Genomic DNA, 18,905 nt, shown 5'->3' on the forward strand with positions numbered 1-18,905 from the left:
ATTATTATTATTATATATTAACACACACATAAAATAGGACAAACATACACAAAAATAGGAGAAAGCACCGTGGAGTAAAACTAAGATTAAGTCTGAATCATGCTGAGTCAAATGCCAAAAAGTACAAGTGAGTTTTGAGACAGGCGAGTGAAAACATTGCATCTAGTATAATTGATGTCAAGGGTATTAACAATTTACAATTGGTCAGACTTGATACATAATTTATTAAAATAGGCTAACGATTTTAAATAGTTTATTTGTGGAGAGAGCTAAGGAAAAGTAAATTAATTCGAAGGAAAAAAATGTGTGATCTTAACAAATAGGACGTGTCTTTCGGGAAAAAAGGCTAAATCTAGAACATCGCATAAAAATCAGATAACATTTTGATTTTCTTGTCGTTCAAGGAAAATGGCGAATTTAGCCAGCCATACAGTGGCCCGTTTGTTTTGGCACGTGACACAGCCAGACATCAACAGTGCGCAGGCGCTACATTGATGCGTTCATATTCTCGTAAATTCAGCCACCGACTGCGTCATTTTGCGTCACCGGTAGTTGAAAGGAAATAATGTTTTAGTTTTCATCTTTCGGCTACCCGATTAATTTTTAAGTATTACTATATTGACAGTTTTGAATGGAATTATAGGCAGACGTCCGTTGAACCCTAGTTACAATTTGAGGTTGATATTTCGCTGTAATTTAGCGATATAAAACACGCTTTTATTCAAAGACGTATTCAAAATAATACGTCCGTTTGACTTGAATTTAATGGAAGAGTCGCATTTTGTGTTAATTTGGAAGCAGTAAATTTTCGGGTAAAAATGGCGCCGTTCACTTTGGTGGCTTTAACTGAAGAATGGATAATGAACAAATTGGGATTGAATCATCAACGCCTTGGTAACATTTCTTAATGTTTCCTCTAATAATAAACATCATGTGTCATGAAGGTTTCAAAGTCAATCTATGACAAATAGTTCGTTGTGGCTTTTCTAATATAGTTGATGATAAGAGTAAAATGAGTTACTTCGGGAGAAAAAAATGTCTATTTTCTAAACAGGGGATGTTCGTTCACTGAGTCTCCCTGGTACATACAATCAGAAAATCGGATACCTGGGAAATGGACTGGCCAACTTTGAGCGTCTGAAATCTCTGAATCTTTCACACAATTCATTGGTCTCTATTGAGGTAGGCTGGAGTGTTTGGGATACTGTTTTTGTTGTAATGGCGTTGAATTGCAGTCTTTAATGTGTTTCATGTTCCTTGTTCTACCCCAGGGTCTACAACATTTGAAACATTTACAATCTCTAAATCTATACTATAATTGCATACCTTCCATGGAAGAAGTCAAAGTCCTCTTTGATTTGCCAGTTTTGAGAGAACTTGATTTGAGACTCAATCCTCTGGGCAAGACTGACCCTCATTACCGACTTTTCATCGTGGATGCCATGGCCGGCCTGCGTAAATTAGGTCAGGAACCAGCTGAATTGCAAATACCAGATTTTGAGTACTTCTTTGCACGTCTTTGCTTTCAGATGGATGTCTGGTCAAAGATGCTGAGCGCAAGTCGGCCAAAAGGCAGTATTCCAAGCAAAGGTACAATACATAATTTCGGGTGTTTGTGGTGGCCCATCAAATTATTGATTTTAGACTAATATATTGAACAGTCAGGGTGAAAACTATGATTACCATTTTCATGGGGCACCTAAATTCCTGACAACGGCCGTTACCGCGGTTATTAATCCTCTTATTTGCTCTCGTTTTTCAGAAATCGTAATAACCGACAAGCCTTACTGGATCGCCTCAGCATGAAGCTCTCTCTGTTGAATGACACCGATGAAGTTGAGTTCAACCACAAGTCTGTGAATCACAAAAGCCACAATTTCTCAAATGCAAAATTACAGTCTTTTCAGCGACAGCCGGGTGAGATAGAATGTTAGTTTTTTTCCTATTTAAAAGCATGTGGTTATATTTGATGTATTTCTGGGAGATATGATGATATAAATAATAGAGTTTCAAACATGTCTTTAGTCAGGTGATTGTAGTTGTTATGATTATGAGATTATGAGATAGTTGTCTTTGCAAATGCCAGCCCCCACCTGTTCCTGTTTTCAATACAGCGTATAGTTGAAGCCTCATACTTGTCAACCTTGGCTTTATAAATTATTACAATTCCCATATAAAAGTTGTAATACGCAGAACATTATTTGAAATGATTGAAAAAAAACGCTAACACAAGCGGGTATGCAGACAGCTTACTGTGCATGTTATGCTTTTATCAATCCAACCGTACGCAGCCATAAAAAAAAATATACAATTGAGGATTACTTTTGCTGGTTTGCCGTGACAATGGTAGCGATCGGTGGCAACATTGTCGTTGGCTACCAGCAGTCGAGACGAACTGGATTTGAACCAAAATGCTCTTTGTAAGATCGGTTGAAAGGCCCCCAAAAAAAATCCAGTACAAAAGTTGTAGTGCGCCATACATTACTTTTTTTTTTTTTTTTTTGGGGGGGGGGGGGGATACAGGGAAAACATATAAGTTGACAGATATGATTAGCCTTCATGCCAACATCATTAAGGATTCACAATATGATCATTCTAAGAGTCAGGGAAGGAAAATGGCCTTTTTAGATATGACAGCAAGAATACAATAAAATATATAATAATATTAATAATAATAATAATAATAATAATAATAATAATAATAATAATAATAATAATTATTATTATTATTATTATTATTATTATTATTATTATTATTATTATTATTATTATTATTATTATTATTATACATTCCATTTAGCACCTTTCAAAACTTTCAAGCACACTTAGAGTATGAAACAAAAAAGGTTCTTACTTTGAATCTCTGTTGCATGTACTTGTGCACCCCTAGCACTAGGTGGCAAGAGAGGGCCGCAATAAAACAATTTCCAAGGGTCCAGCGTGAAATGAGTGATTTGTGATTTATTTAGGGTGGCCAGTCCAGTATTGGCAGCAGACTTTCAAATTCATAACTGCGGACTAAACAAATAAAAATAAAATGCCGCTGGTTGTTGGAGGGATGGTACAGTATTCTGCTTCCCGAGTGAGATCAATACTCGGCAAGGAACAGAACCATTAGTTCTTACTGAATATAAATGTATCATTGCTTACAATTCCATTTGTAAATAAATGTATAAGAGTTTGTCTATCACTCTATTATCTATCAAGTGCTATCATTTCTCACTATTTTGCAAGTCACTGAAATCCAGTACAAAAATCCTGGTCTCAGCACGATGGGTGACAGCAGCTCTGCCCCCAAATTCTATTTATAATTGTATTTTATTTATTGCATTCTATTTGTGATTATATTTTATTTATTATAGTACATACCTATGCTTTTCTGTGTCTGTAAAGTGTCCTTGAGAGCTTTGAAAGGCGCTTAAAATGTAATGATTTATTATTATTAATAGTTGAAAAAGTGTTGGTCGTAAATGTTATAATTGTGTTTCCCAATTTGAAGCTCAAGAACACCAAAATTCCAGTTCCTGCCATTCTGGCTCCAACCCCGTTTTGTATCCTTCATGGGTAACTGAAGTTGCTGGTACACGGACACAAGCAGAAAACAAGCATCAGGTAGAATACTGCGAGATCATTGGCAGTGAAGTTTTTCTGTGACTGCTTGGTACCACATTCATGTGCCATCGGCTAATTGGACTACTCCTTCCAGGAGAGTTACAGGAAGCCCCTGGGGGAACTGCTCGACCTCTTGGATAAACATTGGGTGGGAGAGAGAACTCTTCAACTGAACACCAACTTCCTGAGTGAGTTCCCTTTTGGTGATTTTATCTAATTGCAGGAATTTCAGATTCAATCATTCACTGCCAGACGATGCGCATAAATGTATCCACTCCAGTGCCAGGGTTTTTGTCATTTTCACTCTAATTCCAGGACGCACGGAATATTGAGTTTTCGGACTTTGTAAACATTCAATGCAAATTAAGAAACCTTAGACTCTCTTCTTTCATCAGAAAAAAACAAGTTAATACCTAAATTATATGGGTCTGGAGTTATATGAGCTTGAAATGAGGGTCTGTCCAAAATCTAATGCAATACATATTGGTTTATATAGGGCTTTGACAACAGCTGAATCTGGAACAAAGCACTAACATGGAAAAAAGGGAAATGCTGCTCCCTTGTGGAAAGGAAAAAAACCGTTGCCAGAGGCCATGGCCAGCGCTTTATTGGCACCCAAATGAGAAAAATACTAAAGCCCAACAAATTCTGGAATGGTTTTCTACGTCATATTTTCAATTCCCTAATAAATTCCTGAATGGCAGTGAATGAGTTAACAACAGCTGAAGCGAGTAACTAAGCGCTAACTTGGACAAAAGGTAAATACTGCCCCCTTGTGGAAGTGAAAGACATTGCCAGAGGTCTAACCAGCGCTTTACCGACTAAATTCAGGAATGGCAGTGAATGAGTTAAAAATATTTTTTTAAAATCATCATATTCTTTCCCTTTTTCTGAATTCAGCTCAGATTGTCCAGATTCTCTCTATGATGGAAAACCGTATCTATAATCAGGATGCTGAGATCAAGAACCTAAAGGAAGAAGTGGGAGCGTTGTGTCTTTTTGCAGCTGAGCAAGAACGAGAACACAGAGCTGATGTGAACAAATTCACCGCTGATCTGGTGATGACATGCACTTTACATACACACCATGCCACTTAGTCCAGAACTTCCGAGGACACGGCCCACTGAATAATAATTTAAAAAATGTATATACAGTGTAATAATACATTTCTTTATAAGCGCCTTTCAAAACTCTCAAGGACAAATACAGTTTGCACGATTCTCATAACAGATAATTTCTAAGTATTTGTCCTAAAAAAATCCAGGGAAAGCTCAACGTGCAGCTGAGGGTTGCCTTGGAGGAGAACGTCGCCCTCCGAAAAGAGATGAGCTCCTCAGAACGCATGTATCGCCAGTATATGACAGAGCACCCGCCCCCTTGTCTCAATATGGGTGAATGGAAACCCCAATTCATATTTGTTTTGGGCAATGTGATCGCAATAAACTAACATACATGTCATGAACAGAGGCTCAGAGAAGGGTGGAGGAACTGAAGGAGGAATTGGAAGATCTGAGGAGAAGAGTGAAGCAGGCTCAAAGCACAAATGAAAATCCGAAGGTATTCCCTACCAATTTGGCTTTTGGTGATAATATCATACCTGCCAACGACTCCGGTTTTGCTGGAATGAGTGCGGTTTTTATTATAAGTCAAGGGTTAACATTGTTTTTATCATTGTCATGTTATGGCATCTGCCGGAGAAAAAGCAACAAAAAGTGTGAAATCTAAAAGAAAACGACAGTTGTTTCTGTCACGTTTTGCAAGGTGGCGATGGCGGGTGCGTATCCCAAAAAGCAGGCAGGAGGGAGCAGGAGGTTGTATTTGAGAAATTGTATTAAAATAAAGTCAGCAGGAACAAAATGTAAAACATCAAAATCATCTCAATGGAAAAAATACAAAGTATCAAAAGAAAACCAAGATTAAAAGTCCGCCAAGATTAAACAAACACATGCACTGCACACAGTGCATACAATTGCATCCAACAGCATACAATGTGTTCAACAGCATTCAATGACATTTAACAATTACCCGACACCGAATGGTCGTGCCAGGTGTCCTTTTTAGTGTGACTGATTGGAAACGACCGGCACCTGTGCAGGTGCAGGCGGGGCCGACAGCGCCACCCGTTGGTCGCCAACCAGATCATGACAGTACTCCCCCCCTTCAAGGGACTGTTTCCAGAAGTCCCAACAGTTTCCCAAAAGGTCCAACTCGCCTGGAAACGATGGTGGAGATGGCAACCGTTGCCTCTCCAGCATATGATGGGCGGCGGCCTGATGGGAACAGGACTCAGTCTGGGGTGGACGAAGACGCGGCACGGATCGTCGTGGGCGATCCCTCTCGCACGTTCACGCGACGATGCATGGGACGGCGTGGACGTTGCACTGACAGGCGGAGAGATGTGAGAAATGCGGGTTGGCAGCGAACGCTAGCCAACCCGCATTTCTCACATCTCAATTTTTGGTGCCGCGATTGTTTTTTGAATGATGGGCCACGCGCCGAAGAACTCACAGCACACGTAGCTCCATAAGCTATTTTGAAGTCCTTTATTACTAAGCTTTTCTGGTTTCAAACGTTAGCTTGTATGTAAAATGCCTTGTTTGGGTGACTTGTTTGGTCACTCATTATGGGTCTGACTCATAATGTGGGGGAAAGTGATGAAGGAGATTCCCGCAGGTATAAAGTAGCAATTGCATGTGCGATTTGAGTGCGAATAAAATTTGGAATTTTGCTTTGTTTTCATCTCCCATATTTATTTAGAGATGCTGGAATCGTTGAGCTATTCGTTATTCGGAAACAATGTCGAAGTCAGTGTTTATTTGAAGTTAACTGAGAAAGTAATTTATAAGAGGATGTTTGTGTAAAAGTGTGTCAGACCGCTGTCATTTTATTTAACAAATGATTTGGGAGGGAAATGTTTTTGAGATAACTGGATCAGCATCAAGGTTGTGTCTCCTCTGAACTAATGTCATTTTTCACTTTTGTAGGTCAGCGCTGATGGGAGTCTCAACAACACTGCAGCACAATGAATGAGTCAAGATGTCAAGATTGCAGCTGTGCTGTGAGTGTGTGTGTTTTTTTGTAATACACGTTACCTCTGATTTGAGGTACCGGGCGCGTATGCACACACACCGAGATGACCTTTTCTGTTTCATAAGCGCAAACAAGCCGTAACATGAGGCTTTCACTTTCACAGGAGAGGTGTTTGGTATGTTTTTTTTTAATTTTCAATAATGCACTACAAATCATGAACACATTAAGAGATCTAAAGAACAAGTACAAAGATCCACTGCATGCACCGGGGACACGATAGCGCATTAAAATGTTATGAAAAAAAAAAAACAATACACACACATATTGTTCCTCCACATTAAAGGTGCACAGTATTTGGCATTAAGCACAGGGAACTCCAGCAGACAAAATAATCACACTGATAGCTGCTATAGTTTTGTGGCTGCGACTGCAGGCAAGTGTGACAACAAACACTTTGTTTAAAAAAAACATATTTTACAAAAGTATACTTGAGTTTTTTTCCCTTTTACATCAGACAGTATTTAAGGATATAACTGGCATTCCCTGCTTGACTTCAGTTAAATTTGTGCCTCGGATGACAGTACCACACATTAAAAGGTTCTCCGGATAACAAATATAACAGCATTTGGTGGCAGCCAACACTCTACATGTATAGATGCTATAAATTTCAAGCAATAACACCGTTTCATCATCATCATCATCATCATCATCATCATCATCATTCATCATCACTTTTCATGACTTACGATTTCTAAGCAAGGAAACAACTGTCCAGTAGTCTGTCCTTACAGCAGGCACAGTAGAGCAAATACGACATCGTCCTACTATCATTTCTGTGCTTCCCGATCAAAATGTAATATACATAATAACATGCACAAGGTACAAAAACACAGGAAGGAATATTTAAGCCACTGTCAGTGGCTGCAGTTAGATTATACACAATTGAAACACAAATATATCAGAGGTTCTGTGCACGAACGGGTTGGGGGAGGGGATATTATCCAATGTCAAATGTTAAAAATACAATCTTGTACGACTGCACTCCCGTCCGATTAAGAATTGAACTGTATTGTGAATGGTGTGATAGCAGAGAAAATAAGGGCACCCCATGGACTATATTTGGGAGATGTTAATAAAATGACTGACCTCATCAAACAAATAATATTGAACAGCAGAAATTACCCACAGTTGACAATTGGGGACTGTAGACACAAGTTAGAATATTTAATACACGTGTATAAAGGTGTGCCAATTATCTGAAACACTTCCAATTAAAATCTTAAAGTGGATGTAGAAAGTTTTTTTCCCCTGCAAAGTGCAATGTTATTACATAAAAACCCTTGTACCCTTTTTTGTTGTTTTTGTTGACTTCCCTTGTTCGTTGTGCTTGATATTCTAAGGCCGGATCAAAACAAAACTTTGTTCTCATCATCGTCATCATCATTGGCGTTCTCCTCTTGGCAGGAACTCACTATTAGATAGGAATGTACCAGCTGGTGAAGACTTTGTAAAAATAGATGTAAACAATTTTCCAGTTCTCACACTTTCACACAAAAAAAGGAATTCTCTCGGCAACCACACGTACACACAAAAATGACTGGGTGGGAAAATATATGAAAACCTGTTTTGTTTTTTTTTTGTTTTTTTTGTTTGTTTTAAGTACTCCTTTCAAAGAAAATGATCCAAGCTGGTGACCCCATGTTTTATCTCCACCGCTCACATGGGTTTGGCATTGGGGGGCTTAGTGACCTTCTTTTCGTAGGACCCTTGATGCTTGTATCCTGAGACGTATCCCGAAGTATCAACCAGGTCTACTCGTCCCGCCTTCCCCTTCCCGCGGCCCGTGTTGTCAAAGCGCTCCTTGTGCGACCCGGTGAACTTGGTGGTGTCTGTCAGTCGGTTGACTGTCGGGGAAGCGACGGCTCTCTGGAAGAGAGTTTGGAGGATATGAAAGCTAATACCCCCACCAAAAGTCAGTCGAAGATTTTTACAATAATTCTTACCGTGACCCCGGAAATCAAGGGTGTCTTCCCCTCAATCAGTTTAAATACTTCAGCTTCGGCCTCCTCGCCAGTCTTCTCTTTGTACTTCTTCCTGGCAAGCTCTGCAAGAGCAATCTTGAACTCGTCATATGTGATGGTGCGAGAGGATTTCTTCCTGAAACAGTTAGATGATTTGTTACAGGGAACGATGAGAAGGTTTCTTCAGCCGTCATCTGTACTTTTTTGGCAATTTGGTGACGTATTGTTACAGGGAAGTAAAGGCAAATCTAAAATAAAAAAGACTTTAGTATCATTTCAAGTTCAGGTGACAAATTTACCCTTAACTCATTCACTGCCAGACGATGTGTAAAAATGGGTCTATTCCAGTGCCAGGGTTTTTGTCATTGTCACTCAAATTGCAGGGTCCACAGAATATTGAGTTTTAAGACTACATAAGCATTCAATGCAGCGTAAGAAACCTTAGACTCTCTTGTTTCATCAGCAAAAAAGAGTTAATTCCTAAATTATATGGGTCTGGAGTTATCTAAGCTTGAAATGGGGCAACTGTCCAAAATACAATGCAATACATACATATTGATTTCTATAGCGCTTTAACAACAGCTGAAGTCCTAGCTAATATGGAAAATATTGAAATGCTGCCCCCTGGTCGAAGGGAAACATAGCCAGAGGTCTGACCACCCCCGCGAGAAAAACCAAGAACCGAACAGATTCAGGGATGGCGCTCCAAGTCATATTTTCAATTCCCGAATAAATTCCTTAAAAACTAAGCATTACTTTCATTTTAGCCAGGGATTTTGCACCATCTAGTAACATTTGAGTGAATTACGTAAACAATCCCCAAATTCGCAAAATTCTGCAAGTAGGTTAGTTTTTTTTAGTGAATAACTGAGGATCAGATTCGCAAAGGCTTCTTGTTAGCGCACAATGAATAGGAGAGAGTTCACTATATTATTTTATTATTAAGTGATAATAATAATAATAATAATAATAATAATAATAATAATAATAATAATAATAATAATAATAAATGTCATTTATAAGCGCCTTTCAAAACTCTCAAGGACACTTTACAGTCACAGGATATTATTAAGTGATAAATGCAGAGTAACTATCACACATACAGTATGATGGATAACTACATGTCGGGATAATTGATGATCAAAATCATATTCCCAGATAGCCCTATTTTCATCCCTGAGTCTTTAATGGAAATGCTGTATACGCATATTACATTGAGATTCCTATGATATGCTGTCATGATTAGTTTTATATTCTGACTTTGTTCCTTTCTTTGGAAAATTGGCTCGACATCAGCATACGTGTGCCATTTGTGACGAGCAAAGCTTTAACTTGTGATAGGCCGCTTTATAGGGAACCAAATGCATTGACATTTACAAGGTCAACTTGTGACAGCTGGCAATAAGTCAGATCTTTCTCACTCACGCTCCATCTGAGAGTGCTTCACTTGTCTCATTGGCCACGTCCCCCTTTGAATTCCACATAGTAACAAACACAAACATTCATCGCTGTGGAGATAGATCAACCAAACAACAGCGCATGAAGCTCCGCCGTCTCCCAAGGCAACTTGCCGTCATAGCAACAAGGCACGGTAAACAGGGAGTGTTAAGTTTTATCATTATTTCTTCTCCCCTCATTGACCTGGTCTGTTTGGGCACTCCATCAGTGTTGAATATTTCTGCACTCCATGCTCGGAATCATTCCCATGCTGTCTAATGTCAGACGGGAAGCTGAACTTCCACTGCCGTTTCTGTCCGGGGAAGATAAATATGTGTCCCCCATTTCATGCTTACTGTAAGTCCTGAAATATCCAAATAGTTACTATTTGTAAATAAACAGCAATTCAGCTGTTGGAGGAGGAGGTCACAGAGAAGAAGGATAAAGGTTGCACAGAGAAAGGAACTTTATTTCACCTTTGGAAAACTGCCGCTGACCTGTTATAATGTACATACTTGAACCATCTGCTAGCCGGACCACAAACCAAAGACGGAAGACTGTGTTTAATCCACAGCTCCCAATAATCACGAATCGGGAACCACGGCATGGAAAATAAAGCCACCATGCAACCATGCCAGTAATTAATTAGTCTACACCAGATTTCTTTGCCCGTCATAGTTTATGTAGAAGATTTTGGGCTCTCAACACTCCAAACCTCAGGAAATCACTCAGCTACATTGTGTTAGGCTAGTGTTCATTAATTTGAATGTACTTGTGCATGCAACGGGCCTTTGACGCTGATTAAAGCGAAATGCATGGCCGCCTACAACGGCTTAGTCATGCCTGGAGCTAGTGAGTTCATGAACGCCAGCAACCCTCCGTCTGCATCCTGCTACACTTGACACAGATGCTACTGCATTGACCCCAAAGCTTTTGAACTTAACGTCTGTTGTCATAATGTGGCATTCACCAAATTGCCAACCTTGGATATTTTTCCCGCGAGTATCATCCCACATTCCCTTTCTGTGGTGTTGAAAAAAAAACTGTTTCTAGGGTTTTGCTAATGTGAACTGAGTATATTCAATTAGCTCTAATGATAACAAGCACCACCTTATTATAAATGTTTTTTTTTTCAGGTTAGACGGTGAATTATCGAATGCCGAAAGATGGTGGCTTTTAGTCTGGTGCAAAACAATGATATCAGCTCAATTCATTTCTATGCCAAAATCAAATATTTTTCTTAAATGAGTTATGTTTTCTTAAGAAAGTGAGTTTAATGAGAGTACCGTATTTTCCGGTGTATAAGGCACACCAGAGTACTGTATAAGGCGCACCCCCAATGAATGGTGTATTTTCAAACTTTTTCCATACATAAGGCGCACCAGGCTATACGGTGCACCATCAATGAATTAAAAAAGTTTTCCCAAATATAATGTATAAATATTTAAAGGTTTTCCAAATATAAGCCACACCACATTATAAGGTGCTACATTAGAGGCTGGGGTTACACACTACTTGCTGACAGTAGTTGCGAAACCTGTTATGGCTCAATATTACTTCACATATAAGGCGCACCTGCGTACAAGGCGCAGGGTTATCTTTTGAAGAAATTCAACGCTTTCGGGTGTGCTTTATACACAGAAAAATACGGTAAGTTGATAAAGTTAGTAGTAGAAGGTACAGGTGTTGTTTCCAAATGTAGGCGTAAAAAATATATACAACTGTAAAATCTCCTTCTGGAAAGTGAGTACTGGTATTACTTTACTACTGAAAAAAGTGAAGGTTTCGGACGTTTCGCCTCCTATCCAAGAGACTTCGTCAGCGAACTAAAGTCTGACTGGTCGTATCGGCCCCATTTATATATCCCTAAATAAAATTTTAGGGATATATAAATGGGGCCGATACGACCAGTCAGACTTTAGTTCGCTGACGAAGTCTCTTGGATAGGAGGCGAAACGTCCGAAACCTTCACTTTTGTACAGATGACGGCTGAAGAAACCTTCTCATCGATGGACCACTCCTGTACGACTGAGAGCTTACACAGACGTTTTACTACTGAAAGCACAGTAGAGGAATGTGACAACCCAAGAACACTAAATACAACTTATTGCAACTCATATGGAGTCAACAATAGAACGTAATGTACATGGAAACAGGAAAGTCATTTCTGTTATGTCCTGTGGGAAACTAATTTTAAAAATTGTATGTTGAAATGAATAATTTGATGGAGTCGTTCTAGCCTGAATTTTCACAAATCTGGAGCTAAACAGGAATGTATGTAGGGAGTTTCCGATTGCACCTGAACGCTTGCAAGTGTGACATAGAATGTTTAAACCACGACTTTCGTTGTTATTGTTGTTGTTTTTTTTTTGCATTGACAAGCATCCATATTTTATAACTTAACTGCATAGGATCCGTTTATTTCCTGCTTTTCATGCCACAAATCCAAAATTCTGCAAACTGCTGATTCCAGTCCAGATTGCCCTGGGACCAAGTCTGACCATGTAAGCACAAAATCCACTAAATCAGCATGGTAATTCCTATTCCGTGGCCTTTTCCACTCCTGTCTCAACACATGATGAAGAGTCACTTCCAAATGCGCTCTTCTGTTTCCTTACTCACATCGTTTATCTAGCTTACTATCGTTTGACTGTACAGCACATATTTGCAGGAACAAGTTGTGATACGTCCAACTATCTAGCACACTTTGTTCGGTCAGTAAATAAAACATTTCCTTCTTTAGCGCAATTGAGGTCACGGTTTATTATTAGAGTCTGGTGCACTTGAATCAAGCATCAAAGGATGAGCCAATCTGGCCTGGGGAGCTTCAGTAGAAGCCATTCACCCAGATCTTTTGTGCTGGTTTCTGATAGCAGCTTGGCTCAGTGTGGCATGTTCAAAACCCAACCTAACATATCTCTTTTCTCAATGTTTACTCTTAGCAGTCAAACTGTGGGCCAGTTTTGCTCTAAAAGGCTGCTGCATGTTTTATTAAAATGTGTTTTTCCTCTCCCCCTTCAATGTTCCTGTAATTATAACCAAATCAATGTTATTGCCACTTTATTGGACTTTGGGGCAAGCGTGAGAGTTCAGTGAGTAAGTCTTATGTCATCGCTGCTTCTGCATTAGTAATGTAGTGGCAGTCCTGTCATTGCACATCTGTGGTGAACCGCATTCATCTAAATACATCAGTCCCTGAGTCATGTCTGGATCGACTGCTTCTGATGTGACTTGGAAGCATCTCTTATGTTTAGGGATGGCACAGGCTGATACCAGGTATCAGTCTGGTATGCCACAATCTGTCATGTCGTATTGACTCGATAACAGACTTATTTTCATGCATTGGGTATTAGCGAGGCTGCAGATACTCGCCGCTGAATCCTCGTACTGGTATAGGTCTAAAAAAAAGTGGTATTGAGCATCCCCAGTTATGATTATGGTAGAAGTCTGCTTTCTTACTTGACTTTGGAGAAGACAATGTCGACATCGGTGAGGGTGATGGCCTTGCCGTCGATCACGCCGCAGTCCTTGCAGAGCTTGGACCAGTTCTTCCCATGCATGTCTTTGCCGGTAGCGCGTGTGTCGCCATGAATGGCGAATCGCCGGAACGATTCTTCTAAAGCCGTCAACTCCACCGGTGTGGATGAACCCACACCTCCTTCGCTGGTTCCATTTGAGTCAGTGGAGAGCCTTTTGGAGGAACGGTCTCTTGAGTGTTCATTGTGTGGCCTTAGTTGGGCTGAGCTGATATTGGTATTCTTGGCTGTCTGGACCTTAAAGTCATCTAGTCTGTCTCTGAGAAGAAGAAAAAAGTTGTAATCTGACCATCAGTGTGTGGTATGACATAAATAAGATCATACAAAGGCAGTGAGTGAAGGTTTTTTTCTCCCACACACAATCCAGGAAATAGTCAACATGTTGGAAGGCAAGTTACAACACATCATTTTGTTTGTTTGTGCAAGTAGCACAAGAAAAATCAACCCAGAGAGAATCCAAGTTCTTAAAACCTGTTCCGGAAGCTAGCAGACAAACTCTTCTGAACAAAAAAAAAAGATTTTGGCCAATGTGCTCGTGATCCCTGTTAGTGAAGTGATGCAGGCAAGATTTGATATTACCAAATTGAAGTGTACTGCGATTAGACTCTTTTACTTGTGGGCTTGTGGTATTTTACAGAGATGAATGTCCTGGTGGATTACAAACACAGACTGACGTGACCGCTCATAAGTAGTCTTCATCATGCCAAACTTACTTCTGGTCTGCCATGCTTGTGCAGGAATTAGCTTCCCTCTGTGCAGTGCTTGGACGAGCTGACTTGTGTCTCTTTGTGCTGTGAAAAAGATGAAAATGGAGGTGGATACTGTCAGATGATGTGCACGCACATAAATGCAATAGATAGTAAGACAGTAACGGTAACTGGGGGTGCGTTTCAGCTTCAGTCAGACCTCTGGCACACATCGTCTGGTAGTGAATGAGTGAATTCTCCTCATGCCTTGAACAGCGTATCTAGCCAAATGCATGCAAACATCTGTTATGTGCACATGTTTTGAGTGTGATCCTTACAAAGCTTGCTCTACAGACTGAAGACACAGGATGACTCAAAAACGAATGGGATGATCCAACCAAAAATATCACCCACCTACAGTGTGTATTGTGACCAAAATTGTCACATATTCAGTTGGGATATTTCTTAAAATCACTATGGAAGTAATTTTAAGCAGCTGATTAGACCTTTGACCCATCACCATGGATAAGACCCTTGACCCATGAACATGTAAGAACGACTGTACTTGTTTGAATAGGGCCAATATAGCACAGTGCACCAATGACATATGGTGTCACTCCCCATACACCAAAACATCTTCGCATTCACGCAATAAGGTGTAGAAAAATGGTGACGAACAAACTTTGAGGAAAATTGAAGATGACAGACTGACGACAAGTATTCTCAAAATGTCTCTACACACTGAGAGTAGCAAGCAGCACATCACCTCGACCTCACCTCCCACTTGAAAAAAAAAAAAAAAAAAAACTAACATTGCATTTAAAACCATTACGGTGAAAAACAGAAAAATGATATACTGTACCTAAAAATGAAATACAGTAAAATGCCATCCGTCCCAAATTCAATCCGCTGGTCTTGTATGCTCACCTTTGAGCGGTTCCCATAATTAACGAAGCATCCTTAAATAATGTGTGTAGCTCTGGCAAAGAAGACACCAAGAGTAGCTTACCAGTTTAAATTGATACCGTACGAAATGTTCAGACGCTTGCTTGAAGTCAGAACCACTTTTGTTCACGTGACTAATGACGCTCTAATTTAACCCCCCCCCCCCCCCCCTAACCCCCAACAAGACAACATGTAAAGTTAAGTCCATTGTCTCCATCAGCCTATGGACACTCAACACTTAACCTTGCTTAGCGTTAATGGGTACCAAAGCAAAGAGTGGCACAGCATGAAAAGAAAATACAAATGGCTGAATAACGTGGCTTTCAGGGATGCAAACACTGAAAGGTCTTTGTTTAATTCGAGGGCCCTCGCTGTACGACCCTTGCACATTTATTCACACACACATGGCGACATCGTAGACTCTCACTATTGACGCAAGGCACTTTGTCATCGAGGACTCGGGCCAACACCAGAGTTGAGTCCAGACATAATCGTATTCTTTATTTTACCCCTATGACATGTATTTAATGTGTATCTCTCACCGTTTCATTTTCTACCTTTTGAGTGAGTACTTTAGTTGAACTCAACAGTAGGTTGGTATGAGATTTTACGAGTGTGTTTTGGTTACTTGATATCAACAGATCATTTTCCACACCAATATGTTTTGAGCTTCGATTCCCCAAAGAAAATGTGGACAATTTAACCTTTCATAAACAGAAGCAGCTTCTTTTCTTTTTTTTTTTGAGATAACTTAAAGGGCACTCCCATCAAAGGAATCTTGAACGTCAACAGATGATAGTCAATTCTTCTTGATGTCGGTTTGTTGTAAAAGACAAACGAAAGATACTAGTTCCAGTTTTAGTTCCTTACTTTAAAATTGACTATCTTGTAGATGCTTTTCAGAGTAAAGAGGCTTTTTTTTTAAAAAAAGAACACGTTTTATTTTTAAACATTTCAAATTTGAATTATCTTTACATGACCAAAATGTTGCCTTTCAAATCTTACGCTCCACGTCATATTTTTCAATTCTGGCCACTTCAAATTGAAGTACTTTTTAGACACTTTAAGTCATTTTTATTGGTGTTTTGCATTTGACTAAAAATATAATACTGTGTGTTTTGGATATTTTAGATGCTATAAAACATTTTTCTGATGTCAGTTGGGAAACAAAAAAGTGATGTTGGTTGTCCTTTAATGAGGATGCATACAAGCTTCCGGTAAAATAAAGGCAAATGAATTTTGGATTAATATGAAAGACATTTTATTGATCTAGTCCAGTATTTGAGTTGTGAACTTTGATTCACTGTCTTTTACTGTTGTTTGTCTTTGTGTGCCCTGCGATTGGCTGGCAACCAATTCAGGGTGTCCCTTGCCTTGTGCCCGAAGATGGCTGGGATAGGCTCCAGCACCCCCCGCGAATGAGGAATAAGCGGTATTGAAAATGAATGGATGGATGTTTTTTAAGGATTCATGAAAAAAAAGGAAACGGACCCCCCGCAACCCTCAACTGAGTACCGTATTTTCCGTGGTATAAGGCATACCCAAAAGCCTTGATTTACTTCAAAAGATGACTCTGCACCTTATATGCAGGTGCGCCTTATATGTGAAGTAATATTGTAAAAAAGTAAGTATAATAGTTAAGTATACTGTGTTTTGCTTTTCTACTTTCATTTCTTTCATAACTTTGCTGCTGTGAAATCTAAATTTCTCCACTGCGAGACTAATAAAGGCAAATCCAATCCAATTCAATAGTGAGCCATGAGAAGTCTCGCAACTACTGTTAGGAGCTATCGACTCCACCCCCCCCCCCAGAAGAAGTTGTGTCACCACAGACTCTACTGTAGTGCCTTATAATGTGGTGTAGATATTTGGAAAACTTATGTATTTATATATCATATATGGAAAAACGATTCTTCGCTTTCAACAGTTTTTCATTCATTGAAGGTGTGCCTTATAACCCGGTGCGCCTTATATATGGAAAAAGTTTGAAAATACACCATTCATCCAAGGTGTGCCTTATACTCCGGTGCACCTTATACACCGGAAAATACGGGATTTCAATCTTGTTTCCACAAATAAATATCAATTATGTGTGGTGAATGTTCCCGATGATCCCTACTTCATGACAGATCGGTCCCAATTGAAAGCCTTTCCCAAGCAAGGATTGGGATGTAACACAGACGGAATTCGTTGTGATACGCTGACATGATGTCGTGTAAAATTAACAGCCCTCGCCCCATCACCGTCAACAATGTCATCATTTTATGTGTCACACCATCTGCCAAATGAGCGCATTTTTTGGCAGCTCGCACCTTGCACTGGCTGATCTCCTCTCCTAAGCATGAATAGAATGTTTCCAACCGTGATGGTGTATTGTAGCTTTGAATAGATGCAGTTAAAATTGGGTCAACTTATGGTTGAAGCACTCATGCGCGCAGCATGTTGCCAAAAGGCGAGTGGATGCAAGCATGCTGCAATACGCTGACAGATTTCTATTTAGAGAGATGCCATCCGACTAACTCAGAGGGGTTGGAAAAACAAACAAAATGATGTTTGTGTCCATATGAAAGCAACAATACTTAGTTACTTTAACATCTGAGTTGTCATTGTAATATTTATACTACTTCTCTATATTTAATGTTAAGCAAATTCTTTACTTACAGTGTAGGTGTTCAAATACCTGACATGTTTCGGCGACTACTTCCGCCTTCGTCAGAGTGTCACGGATGTTGGTGTGACGCGTCATTTTCAGCTGGTGTTGCTATGAGGGCGTGACCTACCTGTCAGATCTGACACCAGCTGAAAATGGCGCGTCACACCAACATCCGTGACACTCTGACGAAGGCGGAAGTAGTCGCCGAAACATGTCAGGTATTTGAACACCTACACTGTCTGTAAGTAAAGAATCCGCTTAACATTAGATATCAAGTAGGCAGGATGAACTTAGTACAACAAACTTCTCTATATTGGTCGAGGAGGCGTGTTGTCTTCTTGGCTTTGACACTTGGGACAACTGACTATAAATCGGAGGAGAAGAGAGGATTCTGCCTATTAATTCAGAGATCTTATATTTGGGGGAGGATAAAAAGCCTATTAGTATTAGTTACTTGCATAAATCACAAGTGATGCAATTTATTGAAGAAAAATAAACGTTTGTCTTGAGTTTCATTTGATATAAAATGTTGCATACAGATAACATCTTTAACTTATTGACTGCCAACACCACTATGCAAACCGTGAGAGAATGTTTATTTAGTCCTAAAACTCAATATTCAATAGGTCCCGAAATTTGAGTGAAAATGACAAAAACACTATGTGAGTGGACACAACTTTGCACATCGTCTTGGCAGTGAATGAGTTTAAGAGGTGGCAAAAAAAACAAGCACAATGTAATTATTTCTCAAACTCATTCAACCCTAAAATAAAAGGCCTCCTGAGTTCAATGACAGAAAGATTGCAAGATCTATGATTAAAAAAAAGTTGAGAGACTACATGCATTTATTTTTTGGACATGACGTGAGCAATTGTTCAAGATTGTACTACCTAATGACACTGGAATCAGCTTGAGTAGATACTGACTATTTGGTTTTCGTCACTGCCCCCCCCCATTCCCCACTTCCCGCCCTCCTAAAAGAAAC

At 39.7% G+C, this 18,905-nt stretch overlaps 2 protein-coding genes across 3 annotated transcripts in view; one reads left to right on the forward strand and one right to left on the reverse strand.

The window, feature by feature from the left end:
- Positions 1-18,905, forward strand: part of cep72 (centrosomal protein 72) — a 27,216-nt gene continuing 8,311 nt past the window's right edge. Inside the window, exons 1-11 of the mRNA XM_088999656.1 lie at positions 1-894; positions 1,055-1,182; positions 1,272-1,464; positions 1,530-1,590; positions 1,763-1,917; positions 3,500-3,612; positions 3,707-3,800; positions 4,513-4,670; positions 4,877-5,003; positions 5,078-5,169; positions 6,597-6,638. Coding sequence (XP_088855782.1) covers positions 819-894; positions 1,055-1,182; positions 1,272-1,464; positions 1,530-1,590; positions 1,763-1,917; positions 3,500-3,612; positions 3,707-3,800; positions 4,513-4,670; positions 4,877-5,003; positions 5,078-5,169; positions 6,597-6,638 — 1,239 coding nt within the window. The 5' untranslated portion in view covers positions 1-818. The remainder of the gene's footprint in view (positions 895-1,054; positions 1,183-1,271; positions 1,465-1,529; positions 1,591-1,762; positions 1,918-3,499; positions 3,613-3,706; positions 3,801-4,512; positions 4,671-4,876; positions 5,004-5,077; positions 5,170-6,596; positions 6,639-18,905) is intronic.
- Positions 7,105-18,905, reverse strand: part of tppp (tubulin polymerization promoting protein) — a 17,050-nt gene continuing 5,249 nt past the window's right edge. Inside the window, exons 1-5 of one of the 2 annotated variants that reach the window (XM_088999658.1) lie at positions 17,929-17,952; positions 14,350-14,427; positions 13,560-13,895; positions 8,646-8,799; positions 7,105-8,568 (exon numbers count right to left, since the gene is read on the reverse strand). In XM_088999658.1, coding sequence (XP_088855784.1) covers positions 8,359-8,568; positions 8,646-8,799; positions 13,560-13,895; positions 14,350-14,363 — 714 coding nt within the window. In that variant the 5' untranslated portion in view covers positions 14,364-14,427; positions 17,929-17,952 and the 3' untranslated portion in view covers positions 7,105-8,358. Of the gene's footprint in view, positions 8,569-8,645; positions 8,800-13,559; positions 13,896-14,349; positions 14,428-17,928; positions 17,953-18,905 lie in introns of those variants that run through there. The other variant, XM_088999657.1, reaches the window with a different exon arrangement.

This window comes from Hippocampus bargibanti, linkage group LG06, assembly GCF_051943395.1.
Source record: "Hippocampus bargibanti isolate YZ-2025 linkage group LG06, ASM5194339v1, whole genome shotgun sequence".
Taxonomy (NCBI): Eukaryota; Metazoa; Chordata; class Actinopteri; order Syngnathiformes; family Syngnathidae; genus Hippocampus; species Hippocampus bargibanti.